Source organism: Anticarsia gemmatalis, chromosome 5 (assembly GCF_050436995.1).
Source record: "Anticarsia gemmatalis isolate Benzon Research Colony breed Stoneville strain chromosome 5, ilAntGemm2 primary, whole genome shotgun sequence".
Classification (NCBI taxonomy): domain Eukaryota; kingdom Metazoa; phylum Arthropoda; class Insecta; order Lepidoptera; family Erebidae; genus Anticarsia; species Anticarsia gemmatalis.
In genome coordinates this window covers 8,392,676-8,413,474 of record NC_134749.1, presented here as the reverse complement: position 1 = coordinate 8,413,474, position 20,799 = coordinate 8,392,676, and the positions used below count along the sequence as shown (strand labels likewise).

At 34.2% G+C, this 20,799-nt stretch overlaps 2 protein-coding genes across 3 annotated transcripts; both read right to left on the bottom strand.

Moving 5' to 3' along the window:
* Nucleotides 1–1,022: 1,022 nt before the first annotated feature.
* LOC142973049 (L-dopachrome tautomerase yellow-f2-like) lies at nt 1,023–10,159 on the bottom strand. Its single transcript, XM_076114590.1, has 8 exons — nt 10,005–10,159; nt 6,625–7,061; nt 4,782–4,903; nt 4,444–4,670; nt 3,837–3,951; nt 3,501–3,581; nt 2,512–2,622; nt 1,023–2,248 (listed from the first exon to the last, which is right to left on the bottom strand). The coding sequence occupies exons 2-8, from the start codon at nt 7,052–7,054 to the stop codon at nt 2,108–2,110; spliced, it is 1,227 nt and encodes a 408-aa protein (XP_075970705.1). The 5' UTR covers nt 7,055–7,061; nt 10,005–10,159; the 3' UTR covers nt 1,023–2,107.
* Nucleotides 10,160–14,290: 4,131 nt separating this feature from the next.
* Nucleotides 14,291–20,024, bottom strand: LOC142973048 (uncharacterized). Of its 2 annotated transcripts, XM_076114588.1 has the most exons (4): nt 17,872–20,024; nt 15,826–16,017; nt 15,170–15,330; nt 14,291–14,927 (listed from the first exon to the last, which is right to left on the bottom strand). In XM_076114588.1, the coding sequence occupies exons 1-4, from the start codon at nt 19,858–19,860 to the stop codon at nt 14,696–14,698; spliced, it is 2,574 nt and encodes an 857-aa protein (XP_075970703.1). In that variant the 5' UTR covers nt 19,861–20,024; the 3' UTR covers nt 14,291–14,695. The 2 variants fall into 2 exon arrangements, with proteins under 2 accessions (XP_075970703.1, XP_075970704.1); XM_076114589.1 differs by lacking the exon at nt 15,826–16,017 and having other exon boundaries at nt 17,872–20,022.
* Between the last annotated feature and the right edge of the window lie 775 nt (nt 20,025–20,799).

Here is a 20,799-nt window from a genome sequence, read left to right as displayed (position 1 = left end):
CAATTTTGCAATACGAAACATTTATTCTGGCCTTCTTGTGAAAAGTTTCGAATTACAGCGTATTTTCAAATTAAAATTATTTACAACTGATATCAGTAAAAAGATGACATATTTATATTGATGCCGCTGATGCGAAAGAAAAGTTGTTTGTGCGCAATTTATTATTGCTTGACGACAGTTGAATGATTTAAAAGGTTTTCTCTTTCATAATTGCACGTTTTCATATTATGCAAACTGAAGATTTAGATATTATTATATCCCATTGTAATTCGCCATTTTAAAGTAATACTATTCTTATCGTTTCATTCGTATAAGTATTTATTTGTAAACCACCTCAAATTATGTATAAGTATTAGATTTTGTAAGGATAGCTTAGGTATTGACTTAATTTTAAATAGTTAAAAATAATTATGTACCTATGTGTCTAACTGTCTACCATTAGTACCTATTCAAATGTATATAAAGATCTTAAAAGTCAGGATGTGTTGTGTAAATAATTAACATCGCAAATTGGATCCTGTAAGCGGTCAATGACACAGCCGAATATTTATCTATGTTCTTAAATATAATAAGACATAACATTATGTAGCTCATGTACTAATAAGAAACAATCTTGTCATACCTACGACATTTTTGAAATAAATAATCAAAGTCACACAATACTTATCACTGGTTAAAAATAAGAGATAACATTGCTAAAAATATTTGAACTGACTTCAAAATGTGGTTGAAAACACTTGTTCAATTAAGTTTTCCTGAAAGTTCACTAGGTTTACTTCCAAGTTGATGAAAAATTGTTATTAACTCTCGAAGGGAAACATATTACTCGAAAACCGTAGCGTTCAATCATCTTGTAGATGTTTCAAAATACACAAGTACCTAAGTACTGAATGAAATGTTACTTTATTTCATTTGTCTGGATGCTAGATGCGTGCTTCAATCAGTAGCCATTTCGGGAAAAGGTCACCGAAGGTTGCGGCTTCTCAGGGGGTCATCAAAAGAACAGAAATTAAAAACAAACCTTGATCTTTAATTATTTTATTACTAATGACCTTAGGTGTTATATAATTTGTACTCTTATCGTTTATCTAACAAAAACAAAACGACGCGGCTATTTTCGCATGATCGTTGACAAAACTCTCATAAATACTCTTCGTGTAACAATGAATTGTGATCGTTCTTTTTATTTCTATTCTTAGAGATCACTGATATAGTATAAAATCCGGTTAGTAGATGATATTGTACATTTAAAAACGTAGACATAAAAAGCTCTTTATAATTTTCGCCGCATACCTACCTATCAATCGTATAAACAAATACGCCATTGCTTATGTTGAAAAATAACCAAATACTACATGAAACAATTTTTAAAGAACAAATTATTATTTCTTGACGATCAATATTTGTTGCATCATCTTTTCAATATTTGATCGTTATCGGTAACAACAAGACTCATGCGTTTGTTTATTGAAGTAATACTATTTAAGTAATTGGTTACTGACTGCTTCATTCTGTAAGTGATTGATGATCGGGAGACCGAAAGTGAATCGTTTAATGGTATCACTATAAAATCCAAGAACATACTCATAGCAACGTCTGGTTGATAACTAAAAAGTCAAGCTTCCTTTACGAGCCACTCAACGTTTTAGCACTCCGCTATTTTATAGTTACCTACTTCTCTTCTAAAATATATTATTTTACAAAGAAATTTGTTTAAAAAGCCTTATCGGTGAGTGCACAGTGCCGTGAATTTACAATACTATCGCACCGATTACGGTCATGCTCAAACAACTCATTTTAGTATCTCTACCGCCATAGGAAGTATTCATAAAATTATTTGAAGCACAATGCATGCACCCAAGATAGGAATGTTGATAATACAGGTAGTTTTGCTAGAACTAATAGGATATGGACTACATTTGACAAAGCAAACCAAATAAAACAATGATTGAGGCTCAGTCAAAGCTGAAAGATTGATAAATTAAAATATTTTGCGGCACGACTTATAAATTTGTAACGACAACTTTTCAACGTAGATTTTATCAGGATATAAATAGTATCTTTTTTACTGTCCCTTCTTTGTGCGCCAAAAAGGTTTGTATTAAAATTATTGGCAGGCTGTTCCTTGAATAGCCTCAGTTGTGTTGATACTGTAAATGCTGTAGTTGATAATGTTAGGGTCTAGCGTCCTGTAGATGAACCTGGGCAGCTTGTCTACGAGCACCCATAGAACTCCTTCATCGTCAACCTGAAAAAAATAATTGGCGGTAAATCATCATTCTTATAAATTTCAAAAAAATATTTTATATAATATTAAGTACGTAATTTTTTTTAACTAGTTTACAATGCTTGCGAAATAAATAAGAAAAATTTTCAATAATCACATTTGTTTTCCAAAAGTACCGATTATTGGATAGTGTGAAAAACCAAAAATCGGCACTTTTTGCATTGCATGAATCATAAACTCATGCAATGCAAAAAGTGTATAATTGTTTTAATAATGGTGAATACCTTCAAATCATTGGGGAACTCGTATAGTACAGGGTCGCTAAATAGCAGCGCGTTGTTGTCTATTGTGTAAGGCTTGTTTGTGTTCCAGCATGCGACACCGTCACGATTCACCTGAAAAATAACATGACACCAGTTATTAATAAACAGTAGGTGTATGCTCACTTATATCGCAAAGACTTAAACTAAGTTTACCTAAATAGTTACTTTGCACTAGTTTTAACAAAAATATTTGTTACGAAAAGTCCTAAGTAAAAAATGGACACAAATTTTACATACATGTACATAGTTGATGAGCTTTTAGAACTCGTTTAACAAAATATTCATTTATTTATTTGATAGGGTACACACAAAACAACACATTTTGGGTTGTTTACGGAGTCTCTAAGGTAACGAGATCAGTAAAAAGATTATTATTATCAATGCACAATAATGACATCATTAAGCTCACTGTAACACACTAACGAGTGTGGGGGTCTTTATAACACCCACTAAAACAACAGTTTACCCATTACCGAATTTAGATATAAATTCATTTGTTTATTTCTTCCTTGATAAGTGTCGCCCATTGTCAGTGTGTAGGTGCACCGTTCGAAGGTTACAGTCTTTATTGTATGGTAAAGTAAATATAGAATGAATGCTTTGCTCTGTGAATGTTTGGCATTCGATATTATTGTTATATGAAGGCTATTTCTTTATGTTTTTATAGTGAACGTCAACCTATTTCACGCAAATTCCTGCAGTCGATATTTCCTGCAATTGTTTTCCATTTGTATGTTTAACCGTATTATTGTGCAATGACTCTGGAAACTCATGTACCTAAATGAATAAATTAAATATACCTGGTATAAGACCTTGGCAAACAAATGAAATAAGTAACGTTTCCTCAATTTGAAATGACTGACAATAATCATTGTCATAAATTATAAAAACAAACAATGAAAATAAAATAAGTTATAAGAACAGATTTTATTAACATGTCAAATATTTACCTGTGTATAAAACAACACTTGTGTTTTGGGATCGTAGGAGCTAGCAGCAGACTGTGTGTTCTGACCTCTGTCTCCCAAGAGCTGAATAACAAAAAGAATAACATATGTATATAAGGGAGTGAAAATAATGAGTGTTTACAAATTTTGAGACGCAAAAAAAAATTGCGAAACAAGTTTACTCATAAGAGAAATAATTTGACTAGTAAACCGCAAGATGTGAACGAGCTACTTATGTTTGTTTCACATAGCAAGTCATACGTGATTGAAATGTGGTGCTATCTTGTTAATAAATAATTCAACACGAATACATAGTAACGGGGATGTTAGCATTCAAACCTTGAAATCATGGAAGGCTTCGTTCTTGTCTATGCTGTTATAATTGCGCAGCAACTCGGTCGACACACAGAACTCCTTGGTGCTAGAGAATGCATGGAAGAACATCGTTCTATACCTGTAATTAATTGAAACAATTCGCTATTGTGAATGGATTTCGCAAATTCGACACACAATGCGAAAATTTCCTAATTAGTCGCTAGATGAACTAAAGAGTGTTCAGCTGAGTGACCTCGGTCTCAAACGAGCTTTTATGTATTTTGAGGTCAGTGTCGAACATCATGTGCTCTTAAATCTTTTAATCACACGTCTTACCTCTCTCACGATTCAACTTATGATAATTTTATTAAAATAATTCACTGCATTACACGACGGTCGTTAATATACTGTCGGTTATGGAAACTATAATATTAGATAATATTATTTTTGTGCCTCTAACATAATATCATGTATTATTACTATTTAAAAAATGCAATCATGATAATTAAATAAATGCCGAGTTATATGCTTTGATTATTACAAGGCTAATTTATGTACAAATTAATACAATTAGCATTTACATGAAGGTTAGTATTACATTTAACATTTTTATCAAACAAGTTTTACTAACCCGTCTTCTCTGGGTTCAGACAACGAAAGAGCAAACACTCCATCGGTCCACTGGAACTCGATGCCGCTAACGTTGTAGGTTCCAGCCAAAGGTTCGAAGTGGAAGTAATGATGAGAGATTCGCCAAGAGTCATCTTGTTTCAAACTGTATACCACAACTCCGTAGCCACCTAAATCAGGGATGTATGCGTATGCATCGTCACAGGTGTCTTTAGTGACGTCCACAATCTGAAAATATTGTTTTAGGATGCAATTAATTGTTTATTACGGTAGTGATAACATACAAAAAAGTGTTTCGAAGAGAATTATACTTAATAAAAAAAAAAATTATTTACTTACAATGTTGGCAAAGAAAGAGTCTTCTTTCAAATCCCCAGTTTTGCAAGAATATCGATGGATCAGTTGGTCGGTCTTCAAATCAAAGATGACAATTGAAGGTCCGGTGACCTGGTTTCCATTGCCTTGAAAAAAAATCCTAAGTTAAAACTTCTAAAAGGCTGAATATGAGTGTTTTCTATACTAATACAACGAAAGGTATTCTCATGTGTAGGTGCTTGAATGGATAAATATTGAAGAATAATATAAACTATGTCGACGTAACCTAGGCAATAAACTTATTATTTCAAAGCCATGCCAGACAATCACGATTTGAACTAGATTCCTGAATAATTAGTTATTTATTTATGTTAAGAACTAAACCATGATATGATAAGTAGGTAGGTAGTATATCTTACATTGGTAGGCCTTCAATTGGGAATGTACCTAGTTAATATTTGACGTCTCACGTACTTAAATGTTATTTTAATACAAGCAAAAAATATATCATTGTGTTTACCGCAGAAATAAAAAAGAGGCTCACTGCATGTGATTAATTTCCTGAAGCTTTGGAACAATAGGAATTACAGTGTTGAAAAAAACTCAAATGACAATGGCAAACAAATATTTACCATTTATCAAGGATTAGCGCCACTTCTTAATCGGCTCAATTGAATACCTACACGCGAAAAATTGGTATGAATGGACATTTGTTGCTTTTTTTCTTGTTTTCTTCTAGAAGTAAATTACAAATTTGTTTGTTTCGTCTGTTTATTTTTCAAAATTAAAAGCTTCTTATCAATAATTTATGACACTGCCTAACAATATAAAATCAGCTAATTTGATTAGCCATGATAGTGATAGATACATGACAAGTGCGTTATTTACGTTTGATTTTTCTGGATCATTTTCTACACCTAATTGCGAACTCCTTTATTGTTCACCTTATCTCTTGCATATATTATGCCAACGATGTCCAATTAGTTCTAGATAAAATCATTTAATCTGATCTGGCTTCAGGATGTTATAGGTAAGGGCAATTATTATTACTGTGTAAGAACCGGTCAAACGTTATACTTACGTAATTATTCCGTGTACATAACTATATAGGTTTTATATGTAGGATCGGCGGACTAAAGAACATAAGTCAAAAAGTCGAACTTTACAGGAACAATAAAAAACGTTTTTTATTCAGTCTTGGAATTTTCAAATTGTGCGAGGCTGATAAGGTACACCACTTAGTATGCTGGGAATTATTTCTCAGGGACTTAAGTGCTTTAGTCAGATGGCGTATTGAATTATTTGAAGTCGAGAGACCTACCTAATAAAAAAATAATAATTAAAAATAAGAATTTTTTGATTTATGTTCTTTAGTCCGCCGATCCTACATATATATGTACCTTTTTATACCTTCAAGCATTTGTGCTTGTATTGTGGCTTTGGCCTACCTTTAGATCTAATGATATGAAGTTCAATACTTATTGGTGCATGTTTTTCTGATTTAAACATACATATAAAACTAATCTAACCAGATAATAATCCAAATCCATATCCATACTAATATTATAAATGCGAAAGTAACTCTGTCTGTCTGTCTGTCTGTCTGCTACTCAATCACGCCTAAACTACTGAACCAATTTGCATGAAATTTGGTATGGAGATACTTTGGTACCCGAGAAAGGACATAGGCTCTATATCATCACGCTACGACCAAAAGGAGCCGAGTATCAGTAAAAATGTTACAAAAACGGGGAAAAATTTCACCCATTCTCTCTTATTGGACGCAAGCGAAGTTGCGCGGGTCAGCTAGTATTATAATATATTGTTACGAATCTAGAATTCAAAATTAGGTTCATAAAATGCTTACCTAAAATGTCAGCCAATCCTGTATCGACCATCCACAGTCTGTCACATGCGTCAACATACACTCGGAACACAGAAATTAGAGAACTGTTAGAAGGAAGCTCAGTTGCAGAATCAGAAACAAAATTATCTTTGAAAGATGGGTAAGGCTTTAGCGGCTGGTCTTGTGGCCCATCCAGATCTATGTAGTTCAAGGTAGAAGCGACGCCCGCCTTCCATCTGGGTACACTAACGAACATTTTATTCCTCCAATGAGCTAATCCTAACGGAAGATTGTTTTCGGGAATGTATCTCTTTTCTTTGATGGCATTTTCCCTTGCCTCTGGTGAGTCCCAAGTGAAGTCCATTTCTTTCCATGCGAATCGTAGCTGTGGTGTGGCGGCTTGGCACACCGTGACAACCGCGAGGGCTACAACTAAACTAACTGCCCTCATGGTTATTCTGAAAAAAATATACATTTAATTACATACAGCAATTATAGCCTACCAGTAATATTCAAGGTTATAAAGGTTCGATAACTATTGTGTTCCGGTTGCAGATATTTGCATTAATTAAATACTTGGTCATGATACTTATTATTGCTTATAATACCTGCGATATGGGCTTCCTCAAAAGTCTGCTACGTACTAAGAATTTTTAATTTGAAAGTCAGAAAGCATCACTTTCCTTTACTGCGAACAATATTTTTTAACTGCATTTCTATCAAATATTAGCATGACAGACCAAATTTTCAAGCAGTTTTATATGTAATTTAGGTGCGTATAGCTTTCAGTGTGATATTATTTAACTTAGGTATATCTTTTTTATGAAAGCGTAAATATATGTACTTATGAGGCATTTATTTGCCTGATATTTTATACTAAAGTGTAAACAATTATTACGTTCTATTATTTATAAGATGAATAGGCCTGTTACCTAATAAACCTCGTGATGCATTTTTTAATTATTATGAACAAAAGAATTTTCTTAATTAAATAAAGCGCTAGGTATTTTTGAATGGTGACGATTGTATTCACTGCAGTGAGGTTTTGTAACTCAGTAATGGCTGTATTGTGAAGCGGAGCATCTTTCAAACTCCATAATAACAGCTGGCTCACGTTTTTGCAGATGAGTTGATCTTATTATTGAGAAACGACATAGTCGGCTATAGAATTCTTCCTTATCGAGTAGATCGAGCTTGTTATGTATTCGGATGGCTTGGGAACTGTGACGACTTACGTAAATATAAATAAAAGGAACATCATGTGGTTAATAAAACGTTACAAACTTGTACCGGCACTTGTGTGAAACATACACCTACGCGAATTCAAGTTTTTTATGAGTGTGTATGTTTACTTCCGATTCAAGACAGACGCACTTTATATGCAGGTATATACGGTAAGGCGAGAGAATGTGGTGGGTCACTTGTTTTTTGCGACAATTCGCTCAAGGTTTACCGGTGGTCTCGATGTAATGGATTAAAAATAACCGGTCATGATCGTCAGAAAACTCATTAATAGATACATCAGCGTTAACGAACTGATGATCATGGAGTCGGTTTAATGGCAATTGCGTAAACCGTTGTAATAAATCTATACGATAATATACACGTATAAGTGTTCTTTATTTTACATAATGTCTATTGTTGTGAGGCGTTTCCTGTATAAAGAAGTTGATTACATTCAAATTAAAACTCAAGACGCTAATTATAAAGTTTCTAGAGACATAGGCAATAACTATTGAGGCAATAAGTACTTCGGTTATATGGATATATCTCATTAATCAGTCCGAAACCGATTGAATCTTGATACTTAAGTGATTCAAATCCGTCAATTATAAAAAAATATAAAATATTCTTAGTATTTTTGAATGGTAGTCGATCGACAAACCCTTTTTTTAGTTCTCGCGTTTAATCGACTGAAGATCTAAGAGTCATGGATTGTCAACCAGAGTTTCTACTGAATTTTTATCAGCCATCTATCACGTCGAACGAACGCGCATTAATTAAGATTAATCTGAGCAGCGAGTTGTGCCAAAGAAACATTTGAGCTCGCACGGCTTCCAAGAAAAAGTCGTGCTTAATTATTCAATTACAGGTTTACAACCACAACACACAAGTCCAACATTTCTTAGAACCAAGGGAACCTATTTATTCAGAAACAATGCTATATTATATGTTTTCACTATTATTTATCAACCTTATTTTATAACATCCCTATTTTTAAGTTAAATGATAGTTCGAGTAGATATTCAAGGACACATTTGTGAAGACTGTCCTGTTATTTAAACAATTCCTACTGTCTTTATTGCACACACTTCAAAATCTTACATTTGATAAGATTAATAAAATGGCAGGTTAGTCAACCTTTTCCCAAGAAACCTGTTTTAAGCCCCGGTTTTATGATATTATTCTAATTTTAATGATTTATGTGACACTCATTCATAAATCGACCAGTATTTTAGCATTATTAGTGAGCCGAAAGTTCAAAGCAATGTTTGTTTGTAGCAAAAATTATAATCATCTGCTCTGCCGCCAATGACAACGGAATTCCCCACTCGTCTTTACATTAGCTTCCGTCATACCCGATCATTTTCCACGCAGTGAATAGGTGAACAACTGTGTTTTTATATCATTAATGATGCATTACGTTGTCTAGTAGTGCCTAAAATACTCAAGTTTATAAAATATTTAGACGTTTGCGCAATGCTTGGTGGTTTTTGTGTTCATACTTTGTCCAACATAAATACTTCTATGAAAAAAATCATAATATAGGCACTAGTGCTTTACTTTGAACACATTGTTTCAATCGCTATAATTTACAAAGGCCTTATTACTACTATTATCTACTGAAACAGACATATATCATATGTCTGTTACATAGTCTGTACCTACAGTTGAAATCTATTAAAAATAATTATCTTTAAAAATCTAAAATTTGAGTTTAGGGAGAGATATAAACGCGGATGCAATTAAAAATTAAACTATAGTTTTAATTAATTTACACACGCTCTACAATGAATCAATAACAAACAACTTGTTTTAAATGGAAAACTCCTTTAACTTATTTATCTGGAGCACTGGTACCTATAACAAAAAAAGCCTCAAAGACTCAAAGGTATTCCTATCAAGTAATATCATATCAAGTAACCTTATTTGCATTATAGACAGAACTCTACATATTAAAAATCTCCTCGTTTAATAATATCACATTTTCAAATACGAATGTTGCACTACTTATTTATAATCTTTAGTCCACTTTGCCAAAGGAATCCTTGTCACGATCACCTATTTAATTATTTCCATAAACCTATTATCCTAAATAAAGTCATGGATGTAAGTACAATGTATAACGATATGAATCTAGAGCAGGCTATCACTAGTAATAAATAAGTTTATAAACTTACGTGTGATCTAGGTGAGAAGTGTTTAAGTAAAACAGTCGAAGGTAGTGGGGTCAATCAGTCCACGACCGGTTACACGGCACCGCGCAGACAGACTAAACACAGTTCGAGACCTCGAAAGCTTTTATACACTCTTAACAACTTCTCAATACAATAGTTTTTGTTCAAACATTTTACAGTATAACTGTAATGGAAATAGATTCAAACTTTAGAAAAGAAATTATTTATACCGATGGAAGGAAATCTATAGTTTAGATTAAAATGTAATTGAAGAGATCGCATATACAAAGCTGATGGTCGTACCACTATTACCACCTATTACTATGTCATGTGTATAAACAGTCGGTGATTGCGAGAGCGCAATGTTGTGAATTCGACTCGGATAGGTAATTCAAGGCCCATCCCCGTGACCAGTACATCCGTCGTCCATTCAGCCAGACCGATTACATTTTTACCCACGAATGAAGCGATTGTGTTAATTTACTGTCATTCAAAAGTGTCAAAAGCTACTGCGAATACTGCGATCTGTCCCATATGATATGTGTGTAATGTGTCAACCACCCGACAGAAAAGGTAATACATCAGTTATAATGGACGTCCGATTCGATTCACTGCTTGTACGGTGTTACCTAGTTTCAGTATAATAGCGTAACATCATTTTTCTTTTCATTTACGCTAACTTCCTATTGTACATTTTCATTGTTTTTTCTACTAATTACAAAATTGTTAATATATACATAACACAAAATCGATTTATAGCACCAAGTTTAATCAACAAGAAAATCCATTAGATCAAGTATAAATCATTAAATTGCATGTAATATGTATACATAGGATTATTTTGCACCTCGCCATTTTTTTCAATATACTTGTTGGAAAGGTAAACGCTATTTCCTTAATTAAAATAGTCTGAATATAATGTCGTGGTGATTCATTTTCTAGAAAGAACCAAAATTAAGTATATTTATGGGGATTGCAAGCCCATAAAATAGTCAATTTAACAATGGAGTAAAATTGACAAATTACCTTGTAGGTACACGACTATATTTCCCGTAGTCGCTTTCCACTTTGGAAAATCCCTCTTTCTTTAGAATATGGCGTATGCACAAAATGTTTCTTGCATTGCATCCGTACTTATATTTGGTTTTCTTCAAACGGCTTGTGCCCCAGGAAATTTATTTAGAATGATGTTTGGACAAGAATATCACACAGAACATTAAATACCATAGATGAGCATTAAGTCCGCCTTTATACAGCTCTGTATAGTGTAAACTATGAAAATAAATAAAAAATAAAATGCATTGCCCACTGCCTTCAGCCAACTAACGTTAAGGAAACAACGGTAATGTTGAAACTCTACATCTGCCTTGTACCTGCAGTTCACAGTACTAATAATTTATTTGTAAGCATGTATGTTTGTCTAACATCGACGATTCAATTTAAATATAATTTTAGCATACAGTAGCTCAATGTTGTAGCGAGGTTGTAAAAGTATTTTTTAATTTTGACTTTGGTTTTAATGTATTTTGGATGTAATAACATGGCGTAACAAATGAAAGCTTGGGTCATCCTGTCGTAATAAATTTTATTTTTAATGTTACAGTGAAATTGTTTTACAGCACAAAAATAAAATATATCGCTGTTATTCTAAAACATATTATTGTTTTACGAGTATTTATTAGTACTCTAACTGTTACCTGTTATTATAGTATTTTCCTCATCATCTAGTGTTTAATATTGCTTCATTCAAAAAAGGTATTAAATAACACTGATGGATATTATCATGGGCTTAGGTACCTGTTTATTATTTTACCTTTAGGATGTTTTTCCACAATCCTACGGCCAGCCAAGTACAATGCATTAATAATGTGTTCAAATTATTTGTCTTAAAGTTGATATTATAAAAATATGTAGGTATGTATTAAAATCGGGTCGGTTGATTTAAACGGGCAAATTTATAGTTTTATTCAGGCTTGTTTAAAATACTATCTACTGCAATAACACCGCCTACTATTTTTCATTTTATAATATTTATCCGTAACAAAGTACTTGTACTTAAATCAATTCAATGTTTAGCTAATTTAAAATTAAAATACATTTTATTTATAATGTAAGTATGAATGCAATCAGAACGAAAATATTTGCTAGACAACTTAGTTATTTTTTAAAACGCAGCCAATTAGTTAGAAAAGGCAAAAGGCAATATTGGTGAAGTCAGAGGTAATCGCACTTAAAACACAATTTTTCACAACTTTTATTTAGAGTGTAAGCACGAATAACGTCATAAGCCGTACTCACAATACACAGAGCCCCGCAAGAAAAAAAAATGTTAGTAGAGTTCCCTCTTACAGTAAATTAAACAAAATTATAGTTCACCCACGCTAATTAATATGCCGACCATTTTAGAAATAAGTTTAATCGTGACCACGAACCGCTGTCCCTGAACAATGCGGTGAATGTTATTTACTTTATTTAGATAGAGCACTTCGTAATCGCCTGCCGCAATTATGAGAGCAATTGCACCTGCGCGCACCAACTTACTGTCGAATAAGGCAGTCTGCTTATTGTTTCCCACGGTTTAAGCTCTAGAATCTAGATATTTACCCAGTTTTTTGGATACTCAAATTTCCCTCTATACTTGAATCAGTGAATAGACACTTCGATAGACTGGCTATAGGGATATGTAAGTACTTATATGTTTAATATTTTACTGCAACGGAATGTCACCCTACTACCTACTTGCTATTTTGTTGAAAATATATTCTAAATATATCCAAACTTTACTTACCAAAGAGCAGCTCTACATGTGCTACGTGTACTGCTGCTGATTACAGGTGTAATTGACAAAAAAAAAAGCAATGCAAATTGACCTAAGTTTAAAAGAGCAACTAATGGGTAATACCCACCAATTTTAAGTAGAGCATAATCTTAGTACCTAATGATTAGTTAACTGATTTTTAAGCATGAAATAACGTACAGATTCTCGGAAAAACAAATATTGTGCATGACTCTCTAGTCTCTACTATATAAGCAGGCAATTAGGTTACGTATGATTTCTTGTAATTCAAGATGACGTTAATATTTGATTATGAACGGTGCGAAATGTACTTTGGAGAGCAGATAATTATTGAATAAGTAGTAGCTGTAAATGGCCTCATAAAAGTTATTACAGGAGCGTATTTAAGAAGGATCCAGTTGCAGTGTTTTTGAAAAGTTGCAACGATTTTATGACAATAACTCGGCTGTGAGCCCACCCAATTATATCTACCTACTTGCAACTATGTAATCCCAAGACTTGACAAAAGCTATATTTTGTATTAAATTTTTCGCAACAACTTAGGTATTGTTTAGCATGTTAAGTGTGTCAGACTATATTCAGCCCACATTGATACAATCTTCACATGAGATGTTTTACTTTAGACTTCATACTGGAACTTGCGTAAGTAGTGAAACTCGCGTTTGCTCTAAAGAAAACGTGTCTCAAAAATCTTTATCAGACGATGAAGTAACAATATACTTACGTTACGAACTCTATAGCTTCCTTGTCCTTTGGATACAACAGTTTTTTTTTCTCGTCTCTTCTTTTCATGATTTTGTTAGTTTGAATAAGTGCTATTAAAATATACTTTCTAAATGAGTTCAGTTTAGGTCGACTAGTTACAAAATCAGTTCGGTTCAGTACATCAAGTTAATATTTCTTTTCAAATGTTGTGTTAAGTTACAGCAATCTCGTCAACAACCTTATTAAATATGCAACTACTTGAAGAATTTTTCCCACTGTAGCAGACTTGTATGGTATTAGGTAAGGTGCTGTTATCGAAAATATCCACATTTGATCCACAGTTGCTAAAAGCAGTAAACTGATAATAATTTATACTAAAGAAGCAAATTAGATACTTTCTACGACTGTTATTATCTTTTAAAGCGAAATCTGTGATCTCATAAAAATATTTTGAATACCTGTAACAAATATTAAAATCATCTCATTATTCTTATAAAACTGATTGAGATATGAATCTTTTAAATGCGAACAATAAACTGTGAGTGTGAAGCGTAATATTTCTCTTTGCTAATGTGCAGGCGCATTCTGCTTATCGAAGCGTTAGTAAAAGCGGGCGCCCATGCGAAACTGACTGATCTTCTCAACTATACACGTATATCTACACCACATAAATACTATGAAATTGTTACTAGCAATCACCGCTTCAATCTTTACTTGAATTTAATTGCATCTTTTCCGAGGAAGTGTTAGAAAAAACGCTTAGTAATTTACTAACAGACAAAAACACTTTTTGTTTTTAATTGTTTACTGGCTACTCGATAAATATTACAACTACTATACAAACAAGAAACAATAATTTCTTAAACATAAGTTCAAAAATAAACAAATAAAGTTTAGTATCTAACAACAATAGAATATTTGGCACAGTGATTTTCCATATTAAGAAAACTTAATTGCTAAACAAAAGATATAGAGAGTAAGCATCATTCATGTCTTGATGTTCATGACATGTATTTTGCTTTTTCAGTTTCTGAGAATGAAAACAAATCATCCAAATATGAAACAAAATCTACAAATGCAATTATTAGGACTTAATTACTCACAAAATGCTTAGAATAATTGCTAATGAGCAACACTTTACTTTCATAACAGTCTTTGTTCACTGCAATAGGAATAAGATAACGTTTTACTTTCAGCAGTTGCCGGTTTTCCGACAATACGCGGCAAATCCGTCATGTTCATCTTCATCTACTTCGTGGTCGAAGTCGTGATGCCTGTAAGGCGGCGACTGCTGATATCCGTTAGGTCTAGAACTATGTCTATAATCTGAATGATAGCTGGAAGGCCGACGTCGTTCCGGCCACCGCCTCCTATTACGGTCCTGGTAACTTGCCCGGGACGGCCGCCGCGTTCTATTGCGTGAGCTGCGAACACAAAACATGTCAAGAAGTCTGTGAACTTCACTCGCACCTTACGTGCGTTGCCGATACGCGTAACTGCCCGCAAATTTGCATAATTATGTTAAATATGATTTAATCAATCGCCTAGCGTGTTAATGTAATCTATTCATGTCGACCAAACCATAAATCTTTGTCAAAGTCCTACAAAAAAAGAATTTCACTGGCTAGTCACTATTTTACCAGTTCTAATTAGCCATAATATTTACCCATAGACTGGTCTCTTCTTATATTGCGAAGGTTTCTTGACCTCCGGTCTACGCGGGTAATCATCTTCATCCACATCCTCGTGCACCGGCTTCGTGTGATGGAACACTGGTCGTACATACGGGATATGTACTGGATAAGGTTTTTCTACTGGAACTGCCACCTGAATTACACGTCACATAAGTTTTTCCATTTAAATTTAAACCATACTGGAATAAAAAAATACTATCCTAGGTGATCTTATCTTGAGGTGCAAAATGGTAGCTACAAATCTTCTTTACTCGCTCCATGTAATTTACATGCTGTACACTACTATTACGAAGGAAATAATTATTGAGTCAGCATGCAGCAAGCCCGATATAATGTTTTACAATATCGGTGAAAAGATCAATTAGATAGATACCCAACATGCAAAGTTAACTCGTGAGTCCAGCGATAAATGATAGGAACCCGCCCAGAGTTCGCACTAACTGGTTTGTTGATTCCTGATGGCAATGCTACTTGTCGATCGTTAACTGATTGCAATATTGTTGCGTAAATGTGGCAACTCGCCACGTCCTCTCATTGACACGTACGAACATAGGTACGTGAGTATTCAGTTGTCGCACACCGCACGATGACGTTGAGGCATTTGTCAGAGACATCGACAGGCACTAACCTCTTTTTCAACAGGCACTGGGACGGGCTTCACTACAGGGTAAGGAACATTTTTGTAGACAGGATATGGCACCGGCTTCTCAATGGGCACAGTGAGCTCTCGCAGCACGGGCACCGCGACCGGCCTAGAGATAGGCACTCGCACCGGGAATGGACGCGGCACCGGAACTATTACCGGGTGCGGCACTTCTATCTGCAAGTGCATTTTGCCGCTACAGATCCTACTATGTTCTACTACACTATATTCTTAGTTTAAATGCGGACAATGACACCATGACGACCTGCGCTCCCCAATTTAATAAGCAGTCTAATACTAATGTTTCGGTGGCATATTATTCTGAACACATAACCTAATAAATATTTTTTATGCTATACAACTTATTATTTCAAAATTTCACTTATTAACACGCAAGGTGGGAACTATTTAAATAATTTTACCTGTCCTACGTCTACAAAATATAATAATTCTTTAAATGCCTGACAATTCGCATAACGTAAAAGATAGATAGGTGCTTTTTTGAACGTTAATTCTGACGATCCTATATTCTATATTTTTTGTATAATTATTATGCTATAATTAAGCAATTTACAAGCAATTACAATATTAAGATTGAACTTAGGATAAAAGAATGATAAAAGTGAAATTTTACACCACGTACGCAGGGTTGCATGCCATGCATTAAATAAATACATAGATTAATCTTATGGTGAATGACCGCATGCCGTGAGGTATTCTTTGTGGTTAGAAGTTTTGTAATCGGTTTTAAAAGTAAGAAAAATCATCATAATAATATCGTAATTTATGATGATAAGCATGCAAGTAATTCGCAAAAATAATAAGATAATAGTAGCGATCCTAATTCATTATTCACTTATTACTAAATAATAAAACCTTGCAAGATATTTCCTATCCCTCTGAAGTAGGCCGAATTCGGTGACGCGGGTCCTGCTGAACTTGATAAACAAATCGTAAAACAAAATATTAAAGAAATGGGAAGATTGAATTATGTATATTCAAAGAGAATAAATAATTGGGATTCATGATTAAAAGCCCCAGTTGCAATATCACATTCCCAAAAATGAACAGAAATGTTCAACAGTTCAAACTTTAATTCTTAAGTCTAGATTCATAAGTTTACTAGGTAAGTATTATTAATTGACAAATTTTATTGGTGCCAAAATATAAGATTATTGCAAATACACGCACAAATAAATATGTACGCACGCGTGAAACAACGCTGTTGTCGGCACGCTTCAATTTCACTCGTTTTTAATGCTCCGAGTATGCGTCTCCTCTTGATCAATAAATACAAATGATTACGTAACTTTAAAACTATATGCAATTAATTCAACATTTGAAACATTATTTTCAGAGTCACAGTCTATTCTATTACTATTTTAGCACCATGCGTTATTAAAACGTTCAAGGCAGCGTACAAGCAGATTACAGATACGCGTGTGTTATGGAGCAATGACTTTAGTGGGATTTACTAACAAAGAAACAAAGTTTAGAAACGGTGTGCCATTATTTAATGGCAGTATCAGCCCTATTTTCTTTGCGTTCATGAACTGACCAGTTAAGCTTTCACTATTCACAATAGCATCTAATCTAGCGTGACTCCAGGGAGGTCGATGAGCTTATTACAGGTTCCTAACTACTTGTTAAGTCATCCATCGGTACTTGAACAATTTCCATTTCTTTTGCCATTTCTTAGTTCGTGCTAAGATTTTTTCATAGACAAAGATATTACCTACAACTACTGCTAACAACGCTACACAATTTTGTTATACTATTTCTAGTGCAGTTGATAAACCCAATCAAGTATATTGTATTACATGATTTCTCCCGGGCGCACGCGCGCATCATTTTACTGGCCAAGACCGAGGAAATTAGTGCGCGACGTGTGCTGCCTGCTTTTCCGATCCGCATTCCATCATATCATAGCTTTTTTGCTCAATTATACACACAAAGTAATCACTAAAGCATTCTTAACTACATTGACATTTACATTAAATTACGAGTAAGAGTTTTAAATGGTTCACTTACCGGGTAGGGTTTCGGTACTGGCACGTGGAAAGGCTTCACTTCGGATCCGTAACCTTCATATTCTCTAACTGGTACATCTTTGTATTTCGTTTTTATGTAAGATTGCTTCCACTTTTCTACCAGTTGCTTGAACTCGTTGTCATTGTCAACTACATTATTACTGGGTTTGAAGGTTGGTAAATAAGAGGGATGCGAAGTGTCGTGGGTCCTAAGACCCAATAAATCTTCTTCAGATTTATATCTCGTGTCGAGGAAATCTTTCGTCCAATCGTGTATTGGTTTATTTAGTTTATGTGATTTAAAATGGGAAGGTGGCCAATCGATTTGCGTATTCCTAATTTGTGTATTCTTAATAAAACCTATCTTATGTGGCCGTTTTGGAATATTCACTACATCATCGTGACTATTCTCGCCGTAATGAGATTTCTTCGGATGGTCTCCGAAGGAAGAATAATCGGCAGTTTTAAAAACGTTACCCCAGTAAGAAACAGTAGTTGTTGGTACTGTAGTAAAAGAGTTTTTAAATTGATTTAAATAGTCATTCGATTTAAATTTCTCTTTGTAAAACGACTCGCTAGGATATTCGTCCTCATTATTAAAATCTGGCAATTTCTTGAAGTTACCGTAGTCTTTTTCAGGATACTGATAGCTTGAAAAATCTAAATTACTACTCGCCGGTATGATTTCATCTTGATTAAATGGTTTTTTGGGTTCACTGACATCATATTTAAAGTTCATATTGCTGTAGTTTGTTGCATATCCATAACCTTTAACAGACGAGGAGGACGATGCTGACGCATCCTTCCAATCCTTAAAAGCTTGACTATAATTTCCAGAAATCCGTGTTTTCTGTTTAATTTTCTTTTTTAATTCAGGTTTTTTGGTTGTAGGTTCATTATGTTTATGATGTGAAAAACTATGTTTGTTTGAATATTCTTGGTCAAAATATGAATTTGACTTAAATATATTATTTTCGGGGGGTTCTTCGTTGTTTTTCAAATTGTGATATTTCCCGAAAGACGTTGGTGAGCCGTCAGCGAACTTATTGTTATTATATGTGTTTGCAAAACTGCTATCTATTTGGGAATGAACCATGGACATTTGTTGATTTGAATGTTTCATACTATCTGATGTTAACTTACTTGTGTCAAGTTCTGTGGGATAATATTTGTTGCTCAAATTGGTGAAATCGACAACTCTTGGAAAATTAAGTACTGTGTTAAAACTAGGGTGTTTGTTTAGTTTTTCAAAATCTTCTACGTCCTGGTGCGAATAACTTGGACTATAAGAGCTTTGATAATTAATTTGTGACTCACTAATCGTGGGCTTACTTTCTTGCATGTGATCTGCATTTGCGTCATGCATATTAGAATATTTATCATCAGATGGATTTTGGAACCCGTTATTGTTTGTTCCGAAATCAGAGGTACTAATTTGGAAAATATCTTTGCTTTTATGCCTGCTATTTTCGTTATTTATTTTTGTGCCATACACTGGTGAATCTGTTTCTTCCGCTTTTTGGTTAATATTATCTTCAGAGTCAATGTTTTTGTTTTGCTCGCCAGTTGTATGGAAAGTAGAGCTGGCCATATAATTCATAGAGTTAGGTGAATACTGTGACATACCCGATTGGCCAGCCCCTTCTTCATTTACACCGTACGTTTGTCCATCAAAAGACTGCGAACCGTAATTACCGCCAAATCCAGTGGAATCAGCAGCGCTCGGAAAAGCCGGAGCATACAATCTCGTTGAAGATTCTTGATTGACGCCGCTGAGGAAACTGGAATACTCCGGCGAGGTCGGCACAAAACCATCATAAGATCCGACATCATTAAATCCATAAGAGGAATATGCGACTACGTTAGGTTGTATAGTAGTAGAGTCCTCTTGATTTTTTTGTCGTTTATTTTTCTTTATTTTCTTTCCGTAAACATCGTTGCTTACAACTAGCAACGCTGTTATAGCAAAACAAAACTTCTTGTAATGCATGTTGGTAAAGTCACTGTGGATAACAACGCACTATATTTACATGATACTAAAACGTGATACACGAAACGAGTTCGATTGTCGACTGAACGAGGGAGCGCTACGAGCGATCATGAAGCTACTGCACTATGGGGGTGGAGTCAGTGGAGTGTTCACTCGCCGGCCGCCAGTAGACGTGTCTCCCGTGTCCTAAGAAAACGAAAGTGTTTCACGCATGACCAACTCCACAAATTTCCCCAACTAATTATTCGCTAATATTGCGTTCGATGCGTTTAATAACGCCTGATAATATTAATGCAGTGCAGGTAATTGGCTTCTCGTGCCATGTGAAAACTTGTCTTCCGTCACAATAGGTAACATTATTTTTTTAGAGTTGCATACCTATTTACAACAATGTCTCATTTCCCTGATCAATAGGTACGCTTATAATTATTATAATCGACGACACTTACCTATACTTGATGGTTGAATATCATAGCATGTACCTATGCGAATGTATACGAAGAAAAGCCATTAAAACAACGGGTGAAAGTTACACTTTTATACTATAGTTACCACCTAATTCTTTTGAACCCCTGTTAGAGGATAGTGATAGAGGCGTTAACTTTATTCTTTAAACTTTTTACTATTTTAACCTAACTTCAGGGTGTTGAATGAAATGCTTTTACTTACAGAGTGACAATGGTAGAGGTACAGCCTTGTGCAAACTAACTTACAAAATACTCCTTGATAGAAGTTTATGAAAATGCACCCAAAAATATTATGGGAACTATTCAGTGCCTCGAGGCTGTTTTGTGAAAACTAGCTAACTTTTATTAATTTGAATTGTGAACTTCAATGTACCTTATTTACCAATTTTTTTACCTTCTGAATAGATTTTATACCTAATTTTGGGAGGTTTCACGACTCCTAGTTAGGTAGCAGTTAGCTTATCGAGTAGAT